The sequence below is a fragment of the Cavia porcellus genome, unplaced genomic scaffold (assembly GCF_034190915.1).
Source record: "Cavia porcellus strain 051 isolate PalLab524CR breed Dunkin Hartley unplaced genomic scaffold, mCavPor4.1 scaffold_49, whole genome shotgun sequence".
Classification (NCBI taxonomy): domain Eukaryota; kingdom Metazoa; phylum Chordata; class Mammalia; order Rodentia; family Caviidae; genus Cavia; species Cavia porcellus.
In genome coordinates this window covers 5,858,410-5,876,775 of record NW_026947532.1, presented here as the reverse complement: position 1 = coordinate 5,876,775, position 18,366 = coordinate 5,858,410, and the positions used below count along the sequence as shown (strand labels likewise).

The following is an 18,366-nucleotide window of genomic DNA, read 5'->3' as shown; positions in this document are numbered from 1 at the left end:
AGTGGGCCAGGCATGGTGGCACATGCCTGTAATCCCAGCACTTGAGGCTGAGGCAGGAGGATCACTGAGTTTGAGGCCAACCTGGGCTACATAGTTGAATGCCCAGCCTCCTGAACTACATGGGGAGACTCTGTCTCAAAAAGAAAAAAAAAAAAACAAAGCCTCTCAATGGCTCTTCACTGCCCTTGGGATAAACCCCTCAGCCTAACACACATGGCCTTTCCACTCCCTCTTCCCAGTGCATCCTCCCCATGATTTGTCCAATGCCCAAGCCCACCAGCCATCACAGACCACTTTGGGGTGTGTGCTGAATGCAGAGGCTGGGCCCTGGAGGTGAGGGAGATAGCTCTGCTCCAGCCCTGGGAGAGGTCAACTGAAGGCCTTTCATTGTTGGCCTGCGGCTGAGAGCTTGAGATGTGTCATCTTGAATGCTTACCAGTTACAAAAACAGAAAAAACTCTTTGTACCTAGATCTTAATCTGGTGTGTGAGGTCCTAAGCCAGAAAATAGATACTTCCTTGAACACAGTAGTTCCATTTGACAGGTAAGAACACTGAGGCTCCGTGGGGACAGCCATTTGCTCAAATATCACAGCTGGACCCAGAAGTACACCCCAGCTGGAGTACATCCCAGCTGTGCCTGACTGGAATGCAAAAAAGACAGTGAAACCATCATGACCTAGTGTACAGCCAGGTATTTGGACAGTGTACAGTGAGTGCTCGCTAAGAGGCCACCTGGACTAATGTCCACTTTCTGTCCAGCTGCACTGAGCAGCTAGACGGCAGACTGCCTTGTTCTTGCCACGTCCCCTTGCTTCCCACCCCAGGCCTGGCCCGCCACTGTGACAAATCGGTGGGGGACAGCAGACGGTTGGTTATCAACCTGCCCTCCCCAGATCTCACCTGCCCCATTTGCAAAATGGTCTTAACAGTTGGTTTGGGAATAAACATTTTTATGTCCATAAATTCTGGTGTTGACAAGGTCTAAGTTTCCAATTGTTTTATTCATTAGCCCCTTTCATTCATTCAGGATTTTTTGAGCTTCTGTTACCTGATAACAGGAGCACAATGGGAAATAATCTGTGCCTAAATTTTTCATCTTGTATGTGTTCTGTGGTCAGAGCCTGGGCACATAAGCCTCTAAGCTACACTAACAAATACAGTAAGAACTGGGCACACCTGGAGTCCCAGCTACTTGGGAGGGTGAGGCAGGAGGATAACAACTTCAAGGCCAGCCTGAGCAATTTAGGCACTGTCTCAAAAAACTCAGTTCCCTCTGGGTTCAACCCCATTACCACAAATCAAATAAATATGTCATGTGCTATTTCAAACACTCTCCATGAATCTTCATACTACTCTGTGAGGCAGGCACTATTACAACTTTCTCTCTTTCTCTAGTCCTGGAGATTGAACCCAAGGTCTTGTGTGGGGTAGGAAACAATTCTACCACTGAGCTACATCTGCAGCCTTTTAATATATAAAAAGAAATGGAAGCCAGGCATAGTAGCACAAGCCTAGAATCCCAGCACTTGGGAGGCTGAGGCAGAATTACTATGAGTTTAAGACTAGCCTGAACTACATAGTGAGACCTTGTCTCAAAAAACAAATTTAAGGGGCTGGGGATTTAGCTCAGCAGCATAAACACCTGCCTTGCAAGCAGGCAGTCGTGAGTTCAATCCTCGGTACCGATAAAAAGGAAAAAGACCAAAAAAAAAAAAAAAATTTAAAAAAAATGGTAAATTTTACCAAGATCCTCAAAAGCTCCAGAAGAAATAAGCCCAAGTATTTATCAGACCAAAATTTTATCTTCAAGCAGATCTGTTCTTCATAAACCTCTAGGCACTCAGAAGGCTGAAGCAAGGAAGAAACCAAATTTTAGGCCAGCCTGCGCCACACAGCAAAGTCCAGCCTAATCAACACACTGAGACTGTCTCAAAGCACAAAAGAAGCCTGCCTGGCAAGCATGAGGTCCTGAGTTCGATCCTTAGTACCAAAAAAAGAAAGTCACTTTCAATCTTTATAAATAGACCCTGAAAACTGCCCTTTTCCCTTTTAAAGACTTCTGCTGGACAAAGGAATTAAGAGAATCTATTTAAGGACAAGTGACAACTGTGGATGCCCAACTGGCTGGGTTATCAAGGAACCAGGTTTTCAGAGGCCATGAACCCCACAGGGCAGGGAAGCCAGCTGACCAGTGGTTTGTAGAGAGTAAGGGCCTAGGTTTGCAAATGAACTGGCAACTGGTATCTTAGAGTTGTGCTGAGAGATTGACTAATTCTCATGGATGAGAAAGGATTCCTTTTTTAAAATTTCTCAGTACAAGAGATTGGCCTGAGTGAATACTGGTCAAATGCTTTACAGCTGAGCTGTATCAGCCCCCTTGATGTTACTTTTGTTTTTATTTTTGGTACTGGGGACCGAACTCACAACCTCATGCTTGCCAGGGAGGCACTTATGCCACTGAGCTAAATCCCCAGCCCAGCTCCCTTTGTTTTTGAGACAGGGTCTACCCATATTGCCCAGGTTGGCATCAAACTTGTGACCCTCCTGCCTCAGTCTTCCAAACTTTATAAAGGTACTTTGCTTGGAGATTGTACAATAGTCAAGTGAAAAGGAGGAGCTGTGAAAACTCGACTCTGGTGGGACTGGAACCTACAAGCTTTAAATGCTCACTCCAAGAGCTCGGCTAAAAATCTTGGGAGCTCTCGGCTCGCCTCTACCTGAAACAGCCTCTTCAATGCTCCTCCACGTGTGTCGCTTGTCCTTCACTACCTTCTGTTCTGCCCGGGCCTCTGCGCAGAGCTCCAGTCTCTTGGCTACCGTCCCCCAACCCCATCGGGATGCGCAGGGACAGTGGAGCCAGCGGCCGGGTGCAGCCTGCGGGTCCTACACAGGGCAAGCCCGCAGCGCGGACTACAACTCCCGGCGTGCCGCGCGGTGCCGCGGGGCGTGGCGTGCGCGGCGCTGAAGGGGCGGGCAGCGTGGGTCGCGCGGGGCTGGACTGCGCCGCGGGATCGGAGGCTCCTGGCCGCCGTGACCGTGCGAGAGGCGGTCCTACGGGCCGGCCCAGCCCGTTCGGCGGCGGGGGCCGGGCGGGGGAGGGGCGCGGCGGTGGCAGGCGGGTCCTGTCGGGCGCGGAGCCGCCGAGTCTCGGCTCTGCGCGCCAGGGCGGCCGATGCCCTCCGCGCTCCTCGCTCCGCTGCCGCATCCGAGCTGCGCTGGGACGAGGCGCCGCACCGCGGGGCCCACGCCGCCGGGTGAGCAGAGGCGCGGGCGGAGGTAGGTTCGGGAAGCGGCCGGGCCGGGCCGGGCCAGGCTGACGCGAGGAGCGCGCCCTGACGGGCACTTCCCTGTCCTAGCTGTTTTGGCGTGAGGTCTGTCCTCGGGCCGAGGGAGTAGGCGCCCTCGCTGTCCTCGCCCCTTCTGGCCTTCCCGGCCGGGTCTGGCCGCTGTTCTCAGGTGCGCCGTGGGCGGCCAGAGGTCTGAGAACCTTGGTTATCCTGGCGTTGGGCTTGGGACGCTAGTTTATTCGGGTTCCCCAGCCTCCCGATTTCTGCAGCAGATCGGTATGGGCTCCCTGTGGGCCAATCTCCCATCCTTCTTTGGAGCCTCCCGGGCTACTTCACAGACTTGACCTTCAGCTCTCCCAAGAATAGGAAAACCCTATGAAACTGAACCCGGTCAGCCAGCTGCTGTCCCCCCAGCAAGTCCACAAAGAGCCAGGACTAGAACCGCAGAGTTTTAACCTGAGACGAGCCCTTGCGGCACAGCCATTCCCCTGTCCTAAGCCCTAGTCCCCAGAGATTAGTGTGCTCTGTGCGTGTGTGGGTTCACTCTGGGGTAGGAGTTTTTCTGGACCCTCTTCCTCTCTATCACCTTTCCCCTGCCCTGGGCAGTCACCTCCTAGCAACTCCCAGCTCTAACTGACTTACTGGGTCGCCCTCTATCGACCAGTAAAGGCAGGAGGCTGCTTGAGTGGGTGGGCAGTGAACCTGCAGGACTGCCTTCCTGAATAGCTGCACCTTTGGTTGTTACAGCTTTCTGGTCATCCCTGGAACCTCCAGGAGTAGGAAGTCAAGCCAAAGGCCCTTAAGTCAGTAACTACCTCAGCTGTTTTGGTTAAGAACTTGGGGGGTAGGGCAGTGATCTGCCCTGTTTGGGGTCTAGGCTCTGAGGAGTCTCATAGATCCTTTACAGAGGATGGGAGACTGAGATCTGAGATGGGTTAGGGTTGGGGTGCCCAGGGTCACTTGGAGAATAGTAGAGGCAGCACTAAAGAACCGTCTGCTGCTTTTCACCCCCAGAACTCTCACTTCACCATAGTTGACCTTTTGGGATCGTAGTGGAGTGGCTGCTGTGGGACACAGACACTTGGGTTCCTCAACCACCTTGTGCCTGCAGGTCACAATGCTGCTGGGAGCATCTCTAGTGGGGGTGCTGCTATTCTCCAAGCTGGTGCTGAAACTGCCCTGGACTCAGGTGGGATTCTCCTTGCTGCTCCTTTACTTGGGGTCTGGTGGCTGGCGTTTTGTCCGGATCTTCATCAAGACCATCAGGCGAGACATCTTGTGAGTATCTGGTCCAGCCCTTCCTGGAGGCTCTTAACTACCCTATGCTCCTGAGCTCTAGAAAGTACCCAGACCAAACCCATGGTCCCCACCAGCAGAGGATATCTGGACCCCTAGGAGCTGCTTCTGCTCCACCCCCTGCCCTGACAGCTGTGCTTCGTACCTTTTCCAAAGTCAAAGGCCTCTCGCAGCAATTCTCCCTAACTTGAGGCTCCATGGGCTCAGGCTGGCTTGGAGACCTGGGACCCATATCAAACACCAGGATTTCTGAGGATACTCCCAAAGGGGACTTGAGAGTACCCTTTAGTTTATGACAGAGTAAAGAGGAACCTGACCTTAGGTTGTCACAAGGAGCTCGGAATTCTAGAGCGGGGCCCTAAGTTAGAAATCTTGAAAGACCTGCTCTCAACTGCTCCACACCAGGTGCTAAGGTGGCTTGGAGGCCAGACACGAGCAGTGAAAACCCTGTCTGCTGAGCTCAAATTGGCCAGAAGTTCCAATAGTGTAACTACGCGTAGGTGTATAGCCCTACAGGCTGGCTCCAGGGCCCAGCACTATAAGCATACCCAAAATAAGCAGCTCAGCTTTTGTCAATCTGGGCTGATTACAAAAGGAGGCGGTATCAAGTGGCCCTGCGGGAAGGGTGGTAGCCACAGGACTGGATGGGGACTTACAGCCTGAGGGCAAGGAGCTGGTGTGACACAGAGCTGGAAGAGACAGTCTAAAGTTAGAGGCCTCCTGGAGGAAAGAGTTGTACTTGAGAGGTGCCTTGGAGCTGTGGAAGGCAGACATCCAGCCAGAAAGCGGTATCAGCAAAGGCACAGAGGCTGGCGAGCTCACAGAGTCCAGGGGGCTGGAGGATAGCAGGGGTGGGGCAGGAAGGAGGCATTGCCAGGTGATTCCACAGCATGCATGAACATTGCCCTGTGTCTGACACGCAGCAGACCTGGGACACAAGGTGCTGGACCAGGCAGAGCCACACCCCAGCTGGGCTCCAGGGAGAAAGACTTGTCCTTCCTTGACCTCTAGTGATGGGGACTGGGGACCTGGAGGTAGCACTTGGGTTTGGAAGGCTTCTGGCAGGACAATAGGCTTAGAGAGGTGGAATTGAACTCTACACCAGAGAGGCCTGGGGAGAAGCCCTGGGCAAATCATGGTGCCATGTGAGCCTCAGTTTCCTTCTTCTCTGTCAAAGGAGAGAATAATGGCACAATCCTGGTGTTATTATAAGACCAGGGTGAGAGTGTGGGTGTTACCATGCCAAGCTCCCAAGAGGAGCTGGCAGTGAGGCCCAGGCCAGCAGAGCAGTTGCTGGGCTGGGGTCTCGGGACCCATCCCTCCCCACCCTGGCAATCACAGCTCCCTTGCCCACTCCCACTCAGCGGCGGCCTGGTGCTTCTGAAGGTGAAGGCAAAGGTTCGACGGTACCTTCGGGAGCGGAGGACAGTCCCCCTGTTGTTTGCCTCTACGGTGCAGCGCCACCCTGACAAGACGGCCCTAATCTTCGAGGGTACAGACACCCACTGGACCTTCCGCCAGCTGGATGACTACTCAAGCAGCGTTGCCAACTTCTTGCAGGCCCAGGGCCTCGCCTCGGGCGATGTGGTTGCCCTGTTCATGGAGAACCGCAATGAGTTCGTGGGGCTCTGGCTGGGCATGGCCAAGCTGGGTGTAGAAGCGGCGCTCATCAACACCAACCTCCGGCGTGACGCCCTGCGCCACTGCCTCACCACCTCAAAGGCACGGGCCCTTGTCTTTGGCATCGAGCTGGCCCCAGGTGAGCTCTGGGGAGTAGGGAGCAGTCAGGTTCCATGGGCTTTTACACAGACCACAGGAAGGCTGCATGGAGCCGTAGTTAAGGGCACAGGCCTTGAAGTCAGACATCCTGAGCCCTGCCAGGGAAGCAAGGTCCTGAGTGAGCAGCAGTCTCTGAGCCTTAGTTTCCTCTCTGGTAGTACTTGCCTCCCAATGATCTCAGGAAGGTGCTTGCTCCAGAGTAGGAGCAAAGCAGCAGGTGCTAGCTGGGCCCCAGGAAGCTGCAGCTGTGTCTGCTGCAGGATCAGAAACTCGCTTCTATATGCTCGGTATGGTACAGAGCTTGTGTTTTATTTGCTGCTCCGCATCAGGCACCTTGAATGCTGAGCTTGGTGCTTTACAGAAGCAGCTCTGATCGTCATAAAGACCAGAGAGGCTAAGGTTGTCATCTTGGCTTTATGGGCGATGAGCTGGGCTCAGAGCAAGGAGAGGGCTCACACATGGTCATGTGGCTGTGGCAGCAGGACTGGGGTTTGATCTTGGTCTTGACCACAGTGTTCTGGTCTCTGCCCCCACACTGCTGAGGTCACAGTATAATGGATTTGGGAGGTGTGGAGTGATTAAGATGCTCAAGAGGAAGAGGATGCGCTAGCGAGAGGGGAGAGGGCTGGGTGAGTCAAGGGGAAGCCAGCCAGTGTAGAGCGCTTGTCTACTATGTGTAAGGCTCATCACTGCCAAAAATAAAAAGAAGAGGAAGCAGGACAGAGAGACAGTGTGGCCCCATGGCCAGCGTGGGTGGGCAGCTGGGAAAGTTCCCTCTCTGAACAGGGCCATCAGGCCTCTGACCTCCACACCTGCCCTGTAGCCAGTCACCCACAAAGTCTATCCTGGTGGGAAGAGTTCAGCCCTTGGTGTAAGACAGAGCCGCCTCCTCACTCTGAGAGCCCTGGGTTGTTTCTTAAGCTGTCAGATCAGCCGTTGTTGGTACTTTATCCCTAGGCCTGCAGACAGCTGCATGTCAGGCTCAGGCCCCATCCACAGGGAAGGGGCTTCTCACTCTGGCATGAGCAGTGACCCACCTGCTGACCTGTCTGTCTCCCCCATAGCTATCTGTGAGATCCATACCAGCCTGGACCCCTCGCTCAGCCTCCTGTGCTCAGGTCCCTGGGAGCCCAGCTCAGTACCCACCAGCACAGAGCACCTGGACCCTCTGCTGGACAAGGCCCCCAAGCACCTGCCCTGCCACCCGGACAAAGGCTTCACAGGTAGGGCTTCTAGGCTGGGTTGAGGGCAGAGTACTCAGTGTCTTGGGGCCAGAAGGCGTGGCTAACACAGGCTACACCACCTCCCCTTTTCCAAGGAGCAGGGCACTGACACTCTGGACGCTGTGAAGGTGAAAAGATGACACAGATGCCAAGATGAGCTCACAAAATCTATTCTTTGAGTGCGGGGCAGCCTTTAGTAGGGGTCATGTGTACCCGAGAACCTGTTTCACCACATCTGAGGTAGAGAGGTGGCGAGGGACAAGACCTGGGAAATCCCAGCAAAGCCCTTGGCCAGTGCAGGCTCCACCCTGGCTCTGTCCTTCCTGCATGGGCTGTGGCCAGGTAACTCCTCTGGAGGCTCCTAGAGTGCTCACCTCCTCCTGGCTGCAGCCTGCCTGCCCTGCCATGCAGTTCGCCTCAGTCCTGCCAGACACTAAGCCTGCTGTATTCCATGGTGACAGAGCTCATGCTGGTCAGGCAGATCCGATTCCTTATCCTGGCGATCTGTCTCCCAGGTGACTATGGCCATTTGCCCTGCCTTCTCAGCCTGTGTCCCACAGCCATACAGTTGGGGACAGTACCTGAGACCACTGCATGTGTGGCCCTGCTCTTGTCATCATCCTTGGCTAGCCTCTCTTGTCTTGTCTCCTAGATATTTCTGTAAGCTGCCTGAGGGCAGGGCCTGTAGCAGATTTACAGCCTTTGGTGCCCCCGTGCCACTATTTAGAGGTAGCACGAAGCAGACATCCTGACACGGTTGCCATAAATGTACAGAGTTCAGCAGGGCCTGGTGGCACATGTCTGTTATCCCAGCACTTGGAAAGCTGAGGCAGGATGATTGCCAAGAGTCCAAGGTCAGCCTAGGCTATGTACTGCAATCCTATTTCAAAAAAAAAAAAAAAAGCCAACAATAAAGGTACAGAGTTATTCCCAGGAGCTGTGATTCAACGGTCCCTGTTCAGAGCTGCAGGATGGGCTAAGCAGATGGCCAGTGGTGTGGAGGCCTCCTCACTACCCCCAACTGCGGAAGCCCACCTGCCGCCATCTGCACGCCCACAGACTCGGGCCAGGTGGTGCTGTTGGGCTTTGCCAGCGCCTGTGCTTCTGCCCTCCCCCTCCCCAGCACCGCAGTATATGATTCACCTGTGTCCTCATCTGTCCCACCCATCGAGGACCTCCAAGAGGGCTGGCCTGGCCCAGAGCGAGGCCCAGGAAGAGTGTGTGGAAGGAGTGGGTGCAGGTGTTAAAGCGGAGGCCATCCCAGGCGGCTTCCTGGAGGAGGTGTGGGGAGCACAGGTGCGTGCGCTGTGCCCCCTCATGGCCGCCCATGTGTGTTCTCTTCAGATAAGCTCTTCTACATCTACACGTCGGGCACCACAGGGCTTCCCAAAGCTGCCATTGTGGTGCACAGCAGGTAAGGGGCAGGAACCGGGGTGTATGGGGGCCCCCTCCATTCCATGGGCCAACCAAGCCCTCTGCACTATGCCCTCCCAGATACTACCGCATGGCTGCCCTAGTGTACTACGGATTCCGCATGCGGCCCGACGACATTGTCTATGACTGCCTCCCCCTCTACCACTCTGCAGGTAGCCCTGGCCTGCCCCTCTCCCCTATACACGTCCTGTCCTTAGGGAGGCCCCATGTTAGCCAGTGAGTGCACACCAATCTGGGTTCTGTCCCGGCAGGGCTATGGCTCCCCCTGTCCTCTGGTCCATGAGGGCAACCATTGCTGCCTCAGTGTGGGGTGACATCTGTGTTCCCTCACACTCATGGAGCATTGCTGCTGACTGTACATCGTAAGGGAAGACAGTGTGTGTGTGCACGTGTATGTAGCCACACTAAGAAGAGAGAGGGCTGGATGAGTGGGTAGGAAGGGGCTACCTGGAGGACTTCCTGGAGGAGGAAGTGGAGGCACAGAAGCCAGGCAGGGTAGCTTAGTCCTGCCCAGCTAAACAGCAGTTCACAGGTATGGGGCGGCTCAGCAGTATAAGGAGGATGCACTTGATCCCAAGGTACTGATTAGGGAGAGAAGTGATTAGTTTGTGAAGGCCTCGACTGGCGAAGGTACCAGGGTAAGGGGCCTGTGAAGAGGTTGGCCTGGGCCAGTGCAGGCCCTGGGGGTGGTCTCTGGCACCTTGACCTCCAGGCCCCTTCTGCCTACAGGAAACATTGTGGGCATGGGGCAGTGCCTGCTCCATGGCATGACGGTGGTGATCCGGAAAAAGTTCTCAGCCTCCCGGTTCTGGGACGACTGTATCAAGTACAACTGTACTGTGAGTAAGGAGCCGGGCTGAGCAGCTCTTCTCGCCGGGGCACAGACTCGGGGCATCTGTTAGGAGCTGAAACAGTCCAGAGTATAGCCAGCTGCTGTCCAGCTGGGGCAACCAAGGCTCAGGGAGGGAAGGAGTCACAGCCCGCCCCTGTGGTGTGCAGAGCCTTGAGGGTTGGGGAGGTGAAGCAGGGTTCCCCTGTGAACCCAGACTCACCCAAACCTATACCCCGCCACCCCCAGATCGTGCAGTATATAGGTGAGCTGTGCCGGTACCTCCTGAACCAGCCGCCCCGGGAAGCAGAGACCCGGCACCAGGTGCGCATGGCGATAGGCAACGGCCTCCGACAGTCCATCTGGACGGACTTCACCAGTCGCTTCCACATCCCCCAAGTGGCCGAGTTCTATGGAGCCACCGAGTGCAACTGCAGCCTGGGCAACTTTGACAGCCAGGTACGGCCTGGACTGGGGACAAGAGGCAGTGGGCTCAGGAAGAGTCCCAGTGTGAAAGCGGTGTGGGTCCCGGTGGCCATGTGGGCGAGGGCTGGGGCCCAAGTGTTGGACTTTGCAGGTGGGGGCCTGTGGCTTCAACAGCCGCATCCTGTCCTTCGTGTACCCCATCCGGCTGGTGCGTGTCAACGAGGACACCATGGAACTGATCCGGGGGCCCGATGGCGTCTGCATTCCCTGCCAGCCAGGTCAGCCCGTGTGGGAATTGGGGGCAAGGGAAAGGTTTTGGCCAGGAGGGAGGTTGGCCAGTGTGGGTAGGTGGGACCAGTGGCCATCAGATGGCTCTGCTATGAGCCTGCGTGGTATTCCCTTCTTTGTCCATCTACCTGTCCATGTACTATCTTGTCCATCTACAAGTCCATTCATTTTCACATTGCCCCAAGAGTCTCAGCCCCCTCAGCCCTGTGCCATGAGCCAGTTACCTCTGAGTGCCCAAGTCCCCTCATTTGAAAGTAACAGTCCTTGCCTCACCAGCTGGATCTGAGGGTCACAAGAACACCAAGCTTGCTGAGTGCACCACACTGGGGCATGGGCCCAGGCTGCTGCTTACGCAGCTGTCCAGGGGCTCTGAGCCTTCAGTGGATGGGTGTGTCAGGCTGGCCCCTTTCCTCTGAAAGCTGCCAGGCAAGGAGGAAAATAGGACCTACCTTCCTCCCTTTTCCTTTTTTTCTTTTTGGTACTGGGGATTGAACTTGCATATGCTAAGTACAAACTCTACCATTGAGCTACATCCAGACCCCTAGATATGGGGCATTTCTATGGAAAGCAGTATGAATCTAGATACAATTGCATTCAGCGGGGAGGGTACATAGGGGAGGTTGCCGGGGATGAATCTGATTCTGCATTTCCTCTCTGCCAGGCCAGCCAGGCCAACTTGTGGGCCGCATCATCCAGCAAGACCCTCTGCGTCGCTTTGACGGCTACCTCAACCAGGGTGCCAACAACAAGATCGCTCAGGATGTCTTCAAGAAGGGGGACCAAGCCTACCTCACTGGTGAGTCCCCAGTACTGGGACTCCCAGAAGGAGCCTTCTGCCACCTTCAGAGGAGACCTGCCCAGGGCTTCCCCCAGGCTCAGCCCCCATGTCAGACCCAGCCCCAGGCTCCCAAGAGAACAACCTGGCTCTCAAGCCCCTGGACCAAGCGCCAGGCAGCCTGGGCACAGCCTCACCCGGCCCCTCCCTAGGCGATGTGCTGGTGATGGACGAACTGGGCTACATATACTTCCGGGATCGCACAGGTGACACATTCCGCTGGAAGGGTGAGAATGTGTCCACCACCGAGGTGGAAGGCACACTTAGCCGCCTGCTGGACATGGCTGACGTGGCGGTGTATGGTGTCGAGGTGCCAGGTATATTCAGAAAGGGTGAGGTGTGTATCAGGAGGCACCATCGAGGTCACTGCTAGCCGCTCACGGTCTGCCCCCTGCTCCCAGGAACCGAGGGCCGGGCTGGCATGGCAGCTGTGGCCAGCCCTGCCAGCAGCTGTGACTTGGAGAGCTTTGCACGGGCCTTGGAGAAGGAGCTGCCCATGTATGCCCGCCCCATCTTCCTGCGCTTCCTGCTGGAACTGCACAAAACAGGTCTGTCCCTCTCTGCTCCAGCACCGGGCTCCAGGCCTGGACCCTTTCCCCCCCCCCATTCCTGCACTCCACACCTGCTGCCTGTTACTAACCTCTGCCCACAACTTCCCAGTAATCAGTAGGAGAGCTGTGCCGTGGGGAACAGTGTTGAGTGTGCTGGGACTTAGGGACACAGATAACAAATTCTGACCGGACCTTCTTAGAGCTTTTTTTCCCTCTCCTCAGTACTGAGGGTCAAAGCCAGGGTTTGTGTTTTATCTGAGCCCTGCCCCATCTCAGCCTTCCCAGAGCTCTAAGATCCAGCAGCTGTCAGACAATGAATTCCAAAGATAAGGAATAGATAGCAGATCAGAAAGGCAAATGAAGGCAGAGCATAGCACGTGTGTAATCCCAGTACGCAGAAGGCCGAGGCAGGAGGATCGCCCATGTTTGAGACTAGCCCAAACTACATAGCATGACCCTACCTCAAAGAAACAAAAAAAGGAAGGCAAATGAAGCCAAAATGGTGGCACATGACTGTAATCCCAGCTACTGAGGAGTCTGAGGCAGGAGAATTACACTTTCTAAACCATGCTGGACATTTTAGTGAACACCTGTCTCAAAATAAAATAAAACTTCTAAAAGGGCTGGAGATGTAGCTGAGCATGACAGCACTTGTCTAGCATGGATCAAGCCCCAGTACCACAGGGGGAAAAAAAGGCAGAAAAAACTCAAAGCAAAATTTGGGGGACTGTGGCTCCCTAAAGAGGTGACACTATAGCTGAGACCTGAATGTAAATATAGATGACTGTACGGCAGGCTCTAGAGTCTTTCTAGGCTGTGGGAACAGCAAATGTGAAGTCCCCAGCCAGCAAGGAGCTCTGGCCCTGGAGTCGAGACAGGAAGGCCCTGAGGAAGGCAGGCAGTGGGGAACACCAGGGCAGCGGCATCCTCCTGCCAAGCTGCCAGCAGCTGTCAGGAGTTCCCTGGTGGCAGGAAGTGAGCGCATGTGTCTCCCCATGCTCTTGCTACCCTCTTTGCTCAACCCCTGCCTTTGCGTACCCTTGGTCCACATCTGTCTGGCCACCTCCCATCCAGTCAGCATTTCAGGCCCCCACATCAATGGCTGTCCTTCCCCACAGACGTGGGCATGGAAGGGACAGGCAGGTCCCAGGACTCAGTGTGCCCTAGGATGGGGACACTGGGCCAGGCTTGTGACTGACACTGTGAACTCTGTGAGGCTCACAGGCCTGTGACTTCCACCCAGGAGAAACTACGAGAGCTCAGGTGCCAGACCACCCCCAAAGGGCTCTAGACAGACACCGTATCGGCTCCCAGCTCTGTAGCAAACAGTTCGAGGGCTAAGTTCAGCTGGGTGGTTCCCCTGTCATGCTCACCCCAAAGCTGCCATCACTTAGTAACTCAAGGCAAGACAGGTGGCTTCACATTTGGCTCTTTACTGGCTGTTTCCACACAACAGAACATTCTGTTGTGGTGGCTACCTGCCCTGCCCAGTTGCGGAGCATCTGAGATGAGACCACTGTGACCGAGGAACTGAAATCTAAATGTTTCATTTTAATTCATTTAAATGTAAATAGCCACATAGGGAGAATGTCGAGCACACACTAGAACCCCAGCACTCAGTAGGCTGAGGCAGGAGGATCATCTTGAGTTTGAGGCCAACCTGTACTACACAGAGCCTATCTCAACAAAACAAGCCAAGTGTAGTGCTGTACCCTGTAATCCCAGCACTCAGGAGACTGAGGCAGGATGATTGTTGAGAGTTTGGGCCAACCTGGGCTACAAAGTGAGCTCAAAGCTGGCCTGTACTACCTAGTAAGACCCTGTTCCAAAAAAAAAAAAGAAGCCGGGCGTGGTGGCTCATGCCTGTAATCCTAGCACTTGGGAGGCTGAGACAGGAGGAGCATTGAGTTCAAGACCAGCCTGGGTTACAAAGTGAGCTCAAGGCCAGCCTGAACTGCATAGTGAGACCCTGTCTCAAAAAAGGCAAAAAAAAAAAAAAAAAAAAGAAAGAAAAGAAATTGGAGGACGAATGCCTGCCCTTTTGAACAGTGTGGGTCTAAGGGTCTCCCTCAAGCTCTTTCACCCCTGGAATCACACGCAGCTCCCATGATTGCTCCTGCCACATTCTGCTGCGCAAAGTAAAGCAGGAGGTCAGTCCAGAGTCAAACTGGGGGTGACCTAAGAAAGGCCCCAGGGCCTGTTGAGAGAATCAGTAAAGCTACACTGCACAAGTGACAGCATGTGAAGAAGAGTCCTGGTTCTCTGTCACCCCCAGGTTCAGATTCCAGCTCCACCCTAGCTGTGTGAACCTGGTCCAGAGATGTGCGAGCGGCAGCCTTCCTACAGCCAGGCCCCCGCTACGTGAAGGACAGTTTCCTTACTGAGCCGTCTCAGGGATGTTAAAATCTGAAGCCACATGATGTTCAGAATGCGAAGTGGGGAGGCACACCTGTCCTCTGTAGGTCAAGCAGAAGGAGCAGTCCGTGTGACTTGGGCACATAGCTTCCCTCCTCAAATCCAAGCTGTCTCATCTGCATTCGGGGCGGGTGACTCAATGGGCAACTCACTGCCCTGTCAGTACCCTCAGCTTCACCTGGGCTGCTGAGCAGCAGACCATGGCATCCCAGGATGAGTGTCCGATGCAAACTGCCCTGGCCTCTATCCAGCTTGCACACTTGCTATTTTCTCTCCAGCCCTCCTCTTGGCCCCTCCTTGACACTGGTGTCAGGTTCCTGGGGGCCCAGGCCTCACCCACACATTCTGAGTCTCCTCTGACCCCCAGGGACCTACAAGTTCCAGAAGACAGAGCTGCGGAAGGAGGGCTTTAACCCGGCCTTGGTGAAAGACCCGCTCTTCTACCTGGACTCCCGCAAGGGCCGCTATGTCTCGCTGGACCAAGAGGCCTACACCCGCATCCAGGCCGGCAAAGAGAAGTTGTGACCTCCACCCCAGAGGGGTCCTGGGCGATGCCAAAGCAAGCAGGGCCTGAACCTCAGTGGCCCCGAGATGTTGACCCCCTCCTTCCACAACTGCCGAGTGTCACACTGCCACCTCCCCTGCCCTCCAGGGCTTTCTGTGAAAGCCTTGTATTCCAAGTGATGCTGTCCAGGCCCCGGCTGAGACTGAGGAGCCCCCCTCAGGACAGTATCTGGATGAGGCTCGGCAGGGAGAGTGGAGGAGGGAACTTGTACATAGGACCAAGGCAGGCAGTCTCCGACTCAGAAAGCCAACAGTGGGCAGGGACAGAGGTGGCCATAGGTCTGGTGGCCAGAGGGGACCCTTGCCTTAGCCTTGCCTGCACCTCCAAAAGGGGAGGAAGAGCCAGTGTGGCCCCATTCCCTGCCACAGCAGGTCAGGACAACGCCCATGTCTCAAAACCCCACATCCTTGTCTCCCTGGGAGTTTCTAGCTGTCCCTCAGAGCCTTTTGTCCTTGTGGGTCTGTGTCACCTTTTTCCACCGCAACCCTGGCCTGCCTGAGAAGAAGGATAGGAGGGAGGGCTCAGGGGCCAATAAACTGTCTTGACTCCTAGCCGTGTGCTGCAGCCTGGCCTGTCCCATCCTGAGTGGGTCTTCCACAGGGACAGGACATGGGGTCAGTGAGGGCCTAGGCCCCTGCCCCCAGTGTCAGCTCAGCTGGGAGAGCTGCCACTGAGTCTGGCAATGCATTCAACCACACAAGCCCCAACGGCCAGACCAGATCTCATTTAGAAGGTTGTGGCCATCTGCTGGTGACGCAGTCTCCTCTGAAAATCAAATCATCAGTTAAGATTCAGAAACTAAAGGGGGCTCTGAGGGGAGACCTTTGCTCTCTGCAGCCTGTGGTTTGTTTTGTTGGGGCCTAGAAGGAGCCGCCACAGTGACGCGGCTGCCTAACCTGCTGGGCCGCTTATAACTCAGCACAGCAAGGTGTGTGCAGGGCTGCTGTCTTCCCCAGCCACACCCAGGCTGGAGTCTCATCTGGGAAGGGTTCCTGGGGTGCAGTCTCCAATCTTGAGCCTCACTTGGAGATTTTTCTCTCTTGGCCAAGGACACACAAGTAAGTACTGTAGTGAGGGCCAAAACGCAAAGCCGAGCTGTCCCTCTCCTACTGCCTCACTACCTCCTGGTGCAAAGACAGGAGGAAGTGGTATTTCCATTCCATGCATGCTTGTATCACCAGCTCTGGGCCACACCCTGAGCCAACAGTGGACAGCTGAAGTGGTTGGTGGCCAGGCTGGGAAGTCAAGATTCCTCCCAGGAAGCAGCCTTTGAGAAGAGTCTGGTGCCTCTGGGGGAGGAAGATGCTGGAGCTGGCCCTTAGCCAGGAGGGGAGGGGGCCTCCTGGGGTTCTGGGCACAGCTGCCACGCCAGTGGTGACCAGCAGAGGGTGCGCAGAGCCCGGGGAATCCAGTCCTGTCCCTCTGCCCTCAGCCCGGGGAAGCAGGAAGGAGGCACTGTGTCCCCATGCACCTGGGAGCCACAGGACCTGGTGGCTATCTGCACAGGCTTCCAAGGGCAGAGCAGCTGTGTGTAACCTCCACAGCCAGTCGTGGTTTTTTATTTTTCTTTCCCATAGCCAGTTCTGGCAGTGGGTGGTACTGAGGTTATCAGGATGCAGTGAAGGGGGATTGAGTGTGGTCAGCCTTCAGCCTCAGCTCCCCCTACCCCAGAATGCTGCCAGGCCAGGCCTCAATTCCCCTTCCAGGAAAGGAGTCCTTGCCTTGCAAAACTAAGAGCAGATCCTATGTGGAAAGCTCCCGGCTTGGGGCTAGGGCTTTTGGCCACACGTGCTCCCCACACAGTCATACCTGGGCACCAACTGCTTGGGAACCCATCCAGTTTGGTACTCAGTGCACTTGATGGAAATTTTGTCCAGGTACTCGACGTACAAGCTAGAACCTGTCCATATTGCTCACCTCATGACTGATCATTTCAGGCCAGGATAATTTGTTTGATACTCTTTCCACTTCCAAGAACCAATTAACAGGCCAAGGATTTAGCTCAGCGGCATAAAGGCCTGCCTGGCAAGTGCGAGGCTGAGAATTCAATCCCTGGTACCAAAAAAACAAAAGAATCAATTCCAGATATGCTTTGGGCCAGGCCTGGTGGCACATGCCTATATTCCCAGCACTCGGGAAGCTGAGACAGGAGAACTGGTGTGAGTTTGAGGCAAGCTTAGGCTACATAGTGAGACCCTGTCTCCAAAAACCAAACACAGGAAATAAGAAATACCAAGGTATAGTACACTGGAAAGAAAAAGCTGGGTGTGGTGGTGCATACCTGTAACCCCAACATTGGAGAAGCTGAGGCAGGAGGACTGATAAACTCCCAGATTAGGCTGTTACCCACTTGTCACTGGACCATCCCATGCAGCCCCTCCGTGTGCCCCCTTGGATGTACATCTGGTCATCCCCAAACCATGGCCAGTGTCTCCAAATTGCTGGATACCCACTGGAGGAGTTAATACACAACAGCTACTGTTTATGGGCCAGTTCCTGACACTTGTCTAGTGCTTCCCAGTTTACAGAGCAGTGTCAGTTCTCCAAGGGGGCAGATTCTGAAGGCTGCCTGGAAAGAAGAAAGAGATGGGGCCCTAACATGCCCTCAGGGAGCCGGGGGTTAGGATTAGGGAGGGAGAGAGGCACAGTAGAGAAGACAGCCTGCATGGAGCAAGCAGCGCAGGGGGATGAGGTTGCGGGCAGAGGTAAGGCCTGAGGCAGCAGAGAGCAGGCTGAAGAAAGCCAAGAGCTCTGACTTTCAGGGATGGTTCCTACAGTTCACCACTGCACAGGGAACCAGGACAGGAGCAGAGGTGCTGTGTTCTGGGCATCCGGCAGCTCTGGGCTCTGCTTCTTCACTGCAGCTGCATTTGTCATTGCTGGTCATTGGTGATATCACTGATGATCCTCTTCCTTCATGAGGACACTGTTCCAGTGATTTGAAAATACTGTGTAAATAGCCAAGCAGGACATGTGTGTCTATAATCCCAGCACTTTGGGAGGCTGAGGCAGGAGGATGGCAAGTTCAAGCCCAGCCTGGGTAACTTAGTAGGACCATGTCTCTAAAAAAAAAAAGATTAAAAAGCAATTTGAGAGCCAGGCGTGATGACACACACCTGTAATTACAGCACTTAGGAGGTTGAGTCAGGAGGATCCAGGAGAGTTAAGAAGCCAGCCTGGACTACATAGTGACGCCGCCGTCTCAGCCAAAGGGGAGGAAAAAAGACCTTGGGTTCAACCCCCAATACTGAAGGGAAAAAAGGAGAGCAAGCAGCAGCGAAGCTGCAGGGCTGAGAGAGGGGGTGAGGGCTGAGGCAAGAAAGGGGAGTGAATCCTGCAGCGCACCGTGCTGCACGCCTGGACTAATAAAGAAACCCTATGCGGAAAACAAAGCAGAAAGTGAATCCTTGAGGGCTCTAGGAGCTCGGGTTAGAGG

The 18,366-nt window shown here is 54.9% G+C and overlaps 1 protein-coding gene across 5 annotated transcripts; it reads left to right on the top strand.

The window, feature by feature from the left end:
• The first annotated feature begins 3,031 nt into the window (after positions 1-3,031).
• Positions 3,032-15,481, top strand: Slc27a4 (solute carrier family 27 member 4). Of its 5 annotated transcripts, none has more exons than XM_005003980.4 (14): positions 3,038-3,256; positions 4,037-4,092; positions 4,401-4,567; positions 5,950-6,344; positions 7,429-7,587; positions 8,932-9,001; positions 9,082-9,173; positions 9,751-9,860; positions 10,100-10,309; positions 10,428-10,554; positions 11,226-11,360; positions 11,552-11,716; positions 11,801-11,947; positions 14,733-15,481. In XM_005003980.4, the coding sequence occupies exons 3-14, from the start codon at positions 4,407-4,409 to the stop codon at positions 14,888-14,890; spliced, it is 1,929 nt and encodes a 642-aa protein (XP_005004037.3). In that variant the 5' UTR covers positions 3,038-3,256; positions 4,037-4,092; positions 4,401-4,406; the 3' UTR covers positions 14,891-15,481. The 5 variants fall into 5 exon arrangements, with proteins under 5 accessions (XP_063100366.1, XP_005004037.3, XP_013009014.2 ...); XM_013153560.3 differs by having other exon boundaries at positions 3,038-3,278; XM_005003979.4 differs by lacking the exon at positions 4,037-4,092.
• Positions 15,482-18,366: the final 2,885 nt, after the last annotated feature.